Source organism: Syngnathus floridae, chromosome 10, assembly GCF_059516105.1.
Source record: "Syngnathus floridae isolate MCC-2025c chromosome 10, RoL_Sflo_1.0, whole genome shotgun sequence".
NCBI lineage: Eukaryota > Metazoa > Chordata > Actinopteri > Syngnathiformes > Syngnathidae > Syngnathus > Syngnathus floridae.
The window spans coordinates 4890213-4898895 of record NC_142422.1 but is presented as its reverse complement, the minus strand read 5'-3'; the positions used below and the strand labels follow the sequence as shown (position 1 = coordinate 4898895).

Here is an 8683-nt window from a genome sequence, read left to right as displayed (position 1 = left end):
AAATACTAACCAAATACACTTAACAATATCAGACCGGGGTTGATTTACACAATATTCCAAGTAATAAATCACGAAATGAAATACTGAACACTGATCATGCAGGCAACAGGTGTCACATTTGAGGCCCAGACGCAAATCCGACCCACTACATATTTTTATGTAGTCTGCTAAAGCAAACAAAATCTACACACAGTCAACAACGCCCCCCCACTAAATCCCATCCTAACATAAATCCACAAATTGATTAAAATGTCTAAGTACCGATGTCACCCAAGTCAACGCTTGTTTCTCCTGCAGTAGCAGATTTTGTCCAGCAGAGAGCAGAAGCAACTAATGTGACAAAATTGTTGAGAGAGGAAGTGACGCAACTATCGCGAGTCTAGAATTCAATACGGAAGCAAGCGTCACGGGTTAAAGAGCTACTTTTCGACAAGAGTAAAAAAAATCTTTCCAGCAAATTTAATACGAGAATCACCTAGACCTGTTTTCCGGTAGTCCTGCAGACTATTTTACATAGAATTGCATTCTCCGGTGAGTTCATTATTTGTCGTGCCGTGCAGTTCTAATGACGTTATGATGCTAATCTAAGATCCGAGTTGTAGGAGCCATTTTGTCAAATTTGGTAACTATGTAATCTATAATTGTCATTTGCTGTCCGTATTAAAATATGAATTCACGTTGAGACATTAATTTTTTAAAAGGAGGATTAATGAATATTTGCACTGACCACCTTAAGTGTTTCTTGAATGTTAATGAAAACAGTGATTTTATGTGACACTAATTCACATGATAAATCCATAATTGTGAAATGCTCATTTATTTAATAGAGGTTAGCATGTTGTTTTTATTTGTTATACACTACCTGATGATATATAAAAGTGACTGAAACCATTTGATGGACAACAAATAATTGTTGGATGTGTGTGATTACCGACTATTGGAGTAACAGTGGAACATATCACCAGCCTTGAGGCCAACAATTCATCTCATCACTCCCTCTCCCCCTATCTTTGTCACAGGAGAAGCCACACAGCCACGATGAATCTGGAAAGACTGCCAAATGAGGAGAAACTTGGACTTTGCAGAAAATATTATCTCGGTGAGAGCAAATGACATATCGAAATGAAACGTCGCTGTGTTGATGTCCCAGCGACGCAGAAAGGGAGATCTAAATGTCGATTGCTTAAACATGCTTGTTTTTGCTTTGGGTTTTACCTGTGCAACTGCCAAGAAAAAGTGGTCTGTAGAGAAGAAAAGCAAAACAAAGAAAGAAATTACTGGTATACTGAGAAACAGACATTGAGCAGGTCGGCCAAGTGTATCAATTTCAGTTGATAACAATTTTGAGTCAAATAAAATGTTCATGACCTGGTCGAGGCAAATACAAAATTTGTCATCAAGCCTTGTTCATGTTATTAATAATAGCTACCTTGTGGGCTGAAGGGCTCGGAGAAGAGGGAGAGGAATCTCAGCCATGGTCCAAATGGCTGTGTGTCAGCCAGTTATGTAAGGTCAACAAAGTGTTTAAAGTGTCAGCCGAGTAAATTATGTTCTTCAGGTGTTTGAAAGACCATCCAAACATGGAAACAAATGCTTTGGTATCATTTATACTTTTTTGTTTCGCCTCAGGTGGATTTGCCTTTCTCCCGTTCCTTTGGCTCGTCAACGTTGTGTGGTTTTTCCGAGAAGCTTTTGTAAAACCATCCTACACTGAACAACTGCAGATAAAAGCATGTGAGTGTGCCAAGTATTTTTACATGATGTTTTAAACAGCAACACTAAATATGACTGTATTTCATTATAATTGTTGAAATCTGTTATAGTCAAGTGTCAAACTTAATGGCTTAACTATTGAGTTGTATTAAATACACATAAAATAGTTGGATTTGTTTCGCAATAGCGTGCCTTTTAAGAATTGTTCTCTAATAGTTTTTATTTTTCTCATGTCCACTGACAATATTTTTTTTGGGTCTGTTCTAACATTTGTGCAGATGTCAAGCGCTCAGCAGTGGGGTTCCTGTGTTGGCTTGTCGTACTCACTACTTGGATCACTATTTACCAGCACTACAGAGCCCAGTGGGGGGAGGTGGGGGACCAAATCTCCTTCACAATTCCACTCGGCATTCCTTGAATCCTTTTTGTATTGTATTTTGGCTAAATGTTTTTTGAAAATAAATCATGGACTGTATTAGTTTGTACTAGCAGCTGGACGGGCATGCTGGGTAATTTGTTAATGAATGAACACTGTTTTACTCTTGTCTAAATGGCAAATAAAAATGACAACCATGTCCTGTGTGTTTGACATTCCGAATTGAAACCGTGACAGATGTCAGCATAAATCAGTGCAGTATAATAATACTATATGAGCACAGACACGCTCTTTGACTCATCTGTGAGCTATGTTGTGGTCACACAATCTGAAGTGCAGTAGAGGTCCCCTAAAGTCTGGACAATTATTGGCGCCTGTTGTGAAACCCAATACCTTTAATCCCCTAAAAAATGTGCCCTCACTTCTCCATTATGAGTCATAACATAGTCAGTTCCATATTTAGACAGTCCAGTCAAAACCTAGGTGACATGTTCCACTTTACAGGATACTGTATCACTGCAATGTGACTAGCAGAACATTGTCTCCTTTTCAAAAGGAGAGAGACACGCTTTGGCATTTAAAGCCAATGAATGAGGTCCTTTTATGGATGCCTTGTGTTTCAATAAAATGCTGAGCATCCTTTCTGTCATGCTGGTCAGAATAAACAAAGAGTGCAAAGTCATTGAGGAATGAATGATATCTTCTTAGCACTCACTATTGAAAATTATTAATGGACAGAATTGAAGACAAATCGTGTCCACACATGTTCTCCATCCATCAACATCCGTTACCAATAATGCCTAGTCCAAAATGTCAGCCTCATAAGTTCATTTAAACTCCGTAAGCCGATTTTAAATAAAGATAATAAAGTGGGATTCTTCCTAATCAAAGAGGAATGTTTTTAGCTTTGTACATTGACTTAATTGATGGGCAAACTTAGTGGCAGGCAATCCCACGTGCAGTGGCATGTGTTTGAAGAACGCCTGCCGTCTGTCACTGTCTCTCTAGCTTATTGGTCCACCACCGCTTTTGAACTTATTTTTAGATAAACCCACCCGTGAAAACCGACATTTAACGCACGTTCGGTCTAATGACTTAATGATGATAGTTAGTTCATGACAACAGTGCAATTAACCCCCCCCCCTTCTCAAACAGTTGGATACAATCTAGAATGATCCCACTAAGAAGCCTATGACAGCTGCGTTTCAGTCCCAAAACAAACTGGCCGGCTAACGGGATCCCAAGGGTACACATGCTGAGGACATAACAGAAGCAAGGTGTCCCTATGAATTCCCAACTCATTATGCAACGCCAGTATATAACTCGGCTGCCCGGAGTCACACAGCCACTCAAAATCCCACGGAGCACAAGGAAAACTTGATACTCCAACTGACTCCACTGAAGAGAAAGGTAGGTTGTGGCCACCAGACAACTTGGGTTCTTCTGCCATAACTGTCTTTTTAATTTTTTCATTTTTGTCTCTGCAGATCCGACATGGATTTTATTCTACCACCCACACTTCCAGTTAGTGGCATCCAATGGGAGAAAGTTTTACCTCCACTTTTTCCTCCTGTCAACGGGACTGCCGGAAAATATAGCTGGACACCCCGACTGCTAATTCCGGAGATGGATACGAGTACCAGTGCTTCAGAGGTGAATCTGTTTACTTACTTAATTTGGTTTAACATAGTTGGACGGGATAATCCATCTAATTTTGTGTAGGCTTTAAAGATAATCAAAGTGGAGAGTAAATCTCAAAATTACAAGTGTGGAAATTAATATTTAAACATTTGTGCTATAAAAAGGAATTGAAAATTGATTGTATCAACTAGATAAACTATTTTATACAAATGATTGATATTATTTCATTGGATTTATTTAAATCTTGCATATGATGTTGGCAGGCAACTTTTGACGATAGTGGATTTACAATTCAAGTGGATGTCCGACATTTTAACCCCAAAGATCTCCTGGTCAAAGTGATTGGAGAATTTGTAGAGGTACAAGGAAAGCATGAAGAAAAAAAGGTTGGTGATGTGTAACAATATGATAAACAATGAAAAGTGTCACTGAGATTATTCTCTTACTCTGTTCTTTTAGAAAGATAGCCCGGGGATGACAACACGACAGTTTAACCGTCGCTATCGAATTCCAAAGGGAGTGGACACCATGGCTTTGGAATCGGCAGTTTCCCCAGATGGTGTTCTTATTATATCTGCACCCATGCTGCAAACAGAGATGTCCACGTCTCAGCCGTTCTCATAAAGACCGTCATTTCTTATCTTTCAAAAATGGCCTAATCTTTGAGATTTGTAAATAATAGTATTGCACATGATATATTTCAAGAATGCACACTTTGTAAATATTGGGTCCACAATTAAAAAAGCCATTTCCATTTTAAGCAACCATGTTATTATAATGAGAATTTTATTGTATTGTATTTCTTCCATATAAATGTCAATAAATTAAAAATGTCACAAGTTACCGCATCGAGTTGAGGTATCTTCTTGCTTATCCAGGAATTTGTGCAACATTAAGTCCACTTGACTGGAAGGAATAGAACAGATATTGAAAAGTAAGAGAAATGACCTAATGGATCTTAAGTTAGGCATTTTCAGATGATGAAATATATATTTTACCTGATTTGCTCCTTTACGCATTTTCTCTGCGTGCGAAGGACTCGTAGTAAAGGGTCATCTTCAAATTCTTTCTCATCAGAATCTGACATTAAGTGTATATTTAGGAATGTGGAGGAGTGACAGCTGTACATGTGTCAGAATATAGCGCTCACAATTAAGAGTGAGCGGAAAGTGCCCAGTGTTGCCGCCTTGGCTCACCTTCAGCCTCTTGCAGCAGCTGGGACATGACCTCCAGTGAGGTGTTTGCATTGCAAGGAGGAAGTGAGGATTGTGGAGGTGCAGGAGGAGATGAGACAGCTGCATCTTGTGGCAAAGAATCCTCCGGTGGGAACAGGACCTCTGAAACCACCTGCCAGATACCATTCAAACATATTCCTGGTTAAGTCAAATGCAACACAATGATATATTATAGTTATCGCGATCAAGATGATTAGAATTTCAGTGGTGTGTGTTCATTTGTAGGCACAACCCTTCACTCATCATGACATGGACACAGAAAATTCAGTCCACAATATTCAGACTCCTCCGAGCTTACGCAATAAAATAAAGTTCATAGATTCTGTTTAGCCAGGCTAGCGCAGTTAGAACTGCTAACCTGTCCTAAGGCACGATGGAGAGGAGATGGTGGCGCACGACTGCCTGTGTCTTCTCGTCTCTCCTGTTGTTGTGGATCTGCCCGTGTCTTGCTCTTTTTTGGGAGCTTCTGATGTGTGGAGCTTGTGGCGCTAGGCCCATTAGCATGCTCACTACATTCGGTACACCTGCAGGAAATTCAAATGCAGTTTGAACATAGAAGAGAACCTTCAACATCATCTTTGTGTTCTACCTTGTTGATTTCTTTGGCTTTTTGACAGTCCTCCCAGTCTTCTCACTCTCCACCACCTGCTTGACTTGGGCATTTTCCGTTTTAGCTGTCTCATTCGTCATTCTGGGGTTCTCATGATGACCTCCTCTTCCAGGTCTAGACTGACTCCCTTCTTCCATGTGTCTAGAAGGACTGCTATCTTTCTTAGGTTTCAACGAATCACTCACTTCTGTAAATCTGGAAGGAGAGCCTCCTTCTAAAGGTCTTGATGGACTGCTACTTACTCTGGGAACAGAATGATGACCTCCATCTGTATGTCTAAAGGGACAACCTACATCTGTATGTCTTGAAGGAGTAGGAGGTGGTGAGGGAACGTGTCTATGAGGAGGCTCATCCATGTAACTAACTTCAGAGATTTTGGTGTCTTTCCTTGAGGTCTTTTCCGATTTATGTGGATTTCCTTGGAGCGTGCTAGCATGAGGTGTGGGACAGGGAAGTATATCACAAAGATGATGCATGTGCGCAGGAACATGCGCAAGAGACTGTGGTTGGGAGACGATTGGATCTGAGACAGCACTGGTAAGGGGGGCGGAAGTTGAGGGGTGATGTCCATGGCCTTCTTTGGGATCAGGAAAAGCTCCGTGGGAGGGGTCAGGGTAATAAACACTTGGCTGTTGCTGTGGGTGACAAAAACAAAGTGACTTTTAAAATACATTAACATCAGATCCAGTACAACCAGTATAAAAGTGTGTCAACTGACACAACCTTCCCATTTAACAAAGTTTGTGTATGTTGCAATTGTGACTCTTACCGTGTAAGAGTGTTTATTTACTGGGAAATACTGGAGAGTGGGGCCCGGACCGGTAAACGTGGGGGTACAAAGTCTGGAGTTTTGCTGGGACAGACATCGTTCACTGGCCTGCTCCATTTTTCTTCTCAAACGCCACTGGGAGAGGATGTCCTCTTCCGGGCGTGTGGGGGGTCCCCGTAATGAAATGTCAGTGTATCTCTGGAGGGGCACAGCTAAAGTTGAGTCCGACCTAGCCATTGCTGCAAAGACCACAATACACAAAGACAAGTTTACACTAAATAAATAGAATTCGACAAACAACTTGTGCCTTACTACCTGTAGATTTTATTGAAGCGTTAATGACAGCTTTTTGGACCGCCTCGTTTATATTGACCGGAGAAGAACCATCTGAACATCCCAAGCCCGCTGAACTGACAGCAATTGATCCACTGCTGACAATACTCTCACTGTTGGAAAAGACAAAATGCCCATCCAAGTTAAGGAATGAATTGATCCACTATAACTGTTGGGAATTAGCTGCATTGCAAACCCTATCTGTAGAAGTCTGCTGGCTCGTTCTTGAAGTTGAAGAATCTCTGTGTCCTCAAAGACACTCTGAAATGTGTCTGACGGAATCTTGCATTAAAAAGGAAAGACAAGGAAGAGACATTTTTGTAATAACATCACAATGTTTACTGACTGGTTAAAGCTTGCAGCGAACAAAAAGATTAAATTCATCATCTCAAAAAAGATTACGTTGTTCGTCCCTCAATGAACTTACGTATGCATTCGTGTTGTCGTCTCCTTTCCATGGTAAATAATTTGAGTCATCAAGTGGATGTCTTGCTGGACTGTGGTCATCTTTAGGATCTGGCAGGAAAAAAAAAAGTTGATCATTTGACATTTAGGAAATATTCGATCAAAAATGCTTACTAATTGTACCTTTGTGTGCAGGTTTTGTTGGTGTGGAAGTAGGAGGTGAATCTGAGGAAGACATCCACCACATAGGCACCCTCTCCTCTTCAAATTCAGAGGACTCCAACTGGCGCTGCTCTCGACTCAGTGGTTGTCCATAGCGAAAACGATCAATGTACCTGTGATAGCATATAATTTTACATAATTATGCTATATCTTCATATTTTACACAGCACTATTGCAATATTTGTTAAAGAAATTGGCGGGCAGATTGGCTGACCCCAAACTTGCTGGCATCTTGCAATAGAAAAAAAATCATGGGAAGGAATACATTTTTTATCTTGTGGCAGAAAGGAGGAATACGTCTTTATTCCATGATCGTCTGCCAAAAACTGTGGCTAGAGACAATTCATCAAAGCAACAAAAAGAAAATACACAAGTAACATGATTTTGTTTGGCTTTTAAATCTTAATCATACTTTGACACGACTGAATCCTGGTGAACTTCTGGCTGGGAGGAAACAGTGGATTTTGGAACTCTTGAAGACAGTGAAGGTCTTTCCATGTCGGATAAGGTAGGAGAATAATCGTGGTCATTAGAAGGTCCAGAATGTGCCAAGAAAGATGTTCCGTATTTGTCAGTCTCATTTTTGTCACTTGTGTGCGATTTTGGATGTTCTTGCTGGTGTGACCGTACAGGAATCAAACTCTACAAAGAAGAAGGTATGGTTTTAAAAGGTAACTAAATAAGTGTTTTAACATCAAATATGTTAATACAATTAGTTTCGTGTCAATTATACCTGTTTGTTCCTTTTGTTTGACAAATCCTTGGTGTGAGATTGGCTGAGGCCTGGTTTCCCCATGGGTTCCAATGCATTATGCTTTGTCACAGAATTTCTATTTTTTAAAAAATCATAGTTGTTGGACAAATTTGCTTCCTGATTACTGCCAAGGAGCCCATGAGCAAGGCACCAACACACACAATAACTAGTATTGGACATAAAACGGTGATCTTACCTGGATTTCATGAAAGCTGATGTTGTCAAGTAAATCCAGACAACAAATAAGCACAGAGAAGGACGTTTAAGAGTAGATTAAGGTTATTTACGAATATCACACTCGTGATTCTAAATTACAATGAATGGTTTTACAGTACTTTTAAACGGATTACGCAAAAGTGCGCAAAAAACGATTTCCATTACTTCAAATGTTTCCAGACCACAAACTAATCTTCGAGTTGTACTCTTTAGAAAATAATTTTACCTATTAGGTCTAACTTTACACTAAAATGGCATTGTTGTTATCTTTTGGTCAACTAGCAAAAGAGAAGAACCTGTGGTTGTTGTTTTATTCACTTCAAGACGATAAACCAATCCGCGCGGGGCTTGTAATGACAAACATAAGCATTGACCAATCACCGTTAAGGTTTTTGATTTCCAAACACCA

At 40.0% G+C, this 8683-nt stretch overlaps 3 protein-coding genes across 7 annotated transcripts; 2 read left to right on the top strand and 1 right to left on the bottom strand.

The window, feature by feature from the left end:
- The first annotated feature begins 362 nt into the window (after nucleotides 1–362).
- Nucleotides 363–2288, top strand: psenen (presenilin enhancer, gamma-secretase subunit). The gene is made up of 4 exons (XM_088387578.1): nucleotides 363–531; nucleotides 1020–1099; nucleotides 1630–1734; nucleotides 1992–2288. Exons 2-4 carry the CDS (start codon nucleotides 1039–1041, stop codon nucleotides 2129–2131), a joined length of 306 nt encoding a protein of 101 aa, XP_088243704.1. The 5' UTR covers nucleotides 363–531; nucleotides 1020–1038; the 3' UTR covers nucleotides 2132–2288.
- proser3 (proline and serine rich 3) lies at nucleotides 1226–8610 on the bottom strand. 5 transcript variants are annotated; one of them, XR_015860930.1, is made up of 15 exons: nucleotides 8255–8610; nucleotides 8038–8134; nucleotides 7717–7946; nucleotides 7266–7417; nucleotides 7105–7193; nucleotides 6874–6959; nucleotides 6657–6790; nucleotides 6366–6583; nucleotides 5555–6210; nucleotides 5324–5489; nucleotides 4927–5077; nucleotides 4729–4810; nucleotides 4575–4636; nucleotides 4177–4315; nucleotides 1226–1241 (listed from the first exon to the last, which is right to left on the bottom strand). XR_015860930.1 is itself a non-coding variant. In XM_088387568.1 (14 exons), the coding sequence occupies exons 1-14, from the start codon at nucleotides 8263–8265 to the stop codon at nucleotides 4299–4301; spliced, it is 2169 nt and encodes a 722-aa protein (XP_088243694.1). In that variant the 5' UTR covers nucleotides 8266–8609; the 3' UTR covers nucleotides 4171–4298. The 5 variants fall into 5 exon arrangements, 1 of the variants encoding a protein (XP_088243694.1); XR_015860929.1 differs by having other exon boundaries at nucleotides 6345–6583; nucleotides 7105–7184; XR_015860928.1 differs by having other exon boundaries at nucleotides 1227–1241; nucleotides 6345–6583; nucleotides 8255–8609.
- Nucleotides 3317–4573, top strand: hspb6 (heat shock protein family B (small) member 6). The gene is made up of 4 exons (XM_088387577.1): nucleotides 3317–3499; nucleotides 3577–3742; nucleotides 3994–4116; nucleotides 4190–4573. The coding sequence occupies exons 2-4, from the start codon at nucleotides 3584–3586 to the stop codon at nucleotides 4352–4354; spliced, it is 447 nt and encodes a 148-aa protein (XP_088243703.1). The 5' UTR covers nucleotides 3317–3499; nucleotides 3577–3583; the 3' UTR covers nucleotides 4355–4573.
- Nucleotides 8611–8683: the final 73 nt, after the last annotated feature.

Bases quoted from the DNA above. Each gene is read 5' to 3' on its own strand.
- proser3 (XM_088387568.1), bottom strand. The intron at 6,960-7,104 runs GTAAGTTCATTG...TTTTAATGCAAG, and splicing joins ACGACAACACGAATGCATAC to ATTCCGTCAGACACATTTCA. The intron at 6,211-6,344 runs GTAAGAGTCACA...TGTCACCCACAG, and splicing joins TAAATAAACACTCTTACACG to CAACAGCCAAGTGTTTATTA.
- psenen (XM_088387578.1), top strand. From the start codon at position 1,039: ATGAATCTGGAAAGACTGCCAAATGAGGAGAAACTTGGACTTTGCAGA. The intron at 1,100-1,629 runs GTGAGAGCAAAT...GTTTCGCCTCAG, and splicing joins TTGCAGAAAATATTATCTCG to GTGGATTTGCCTTTCTCCCG. The intron at 1,735-1,991 runs GTGAGTGTGCCA...ACATTTGTGCAG, and splicing joins ACAACTGCAGATAAAAGCAT to ATGTCAAGCGCTCAGCAGTG.
- hspb6 (XM_088387577.1), top strand. From the start codon at position 3,584: ATGGATTTTATTCTACCACCCACACTTCCAGTTAGTGGCATCCAATGG. The intron at 3,743-3,993 runs GTGAATCTGTTT...TGATGTTGGCAG, and splicing joins CGAGTACCAGTGCTTCAGAG to GCAACTTTTGACGATAGTGG. The intron at 4,117-4,189 runs GTTGGTGATGTG...CTGTTCTTTTAG, and splicing joins GAAAGCATGAAGAAAAAAAG to AAAGATAGCCCGGGGATGAC.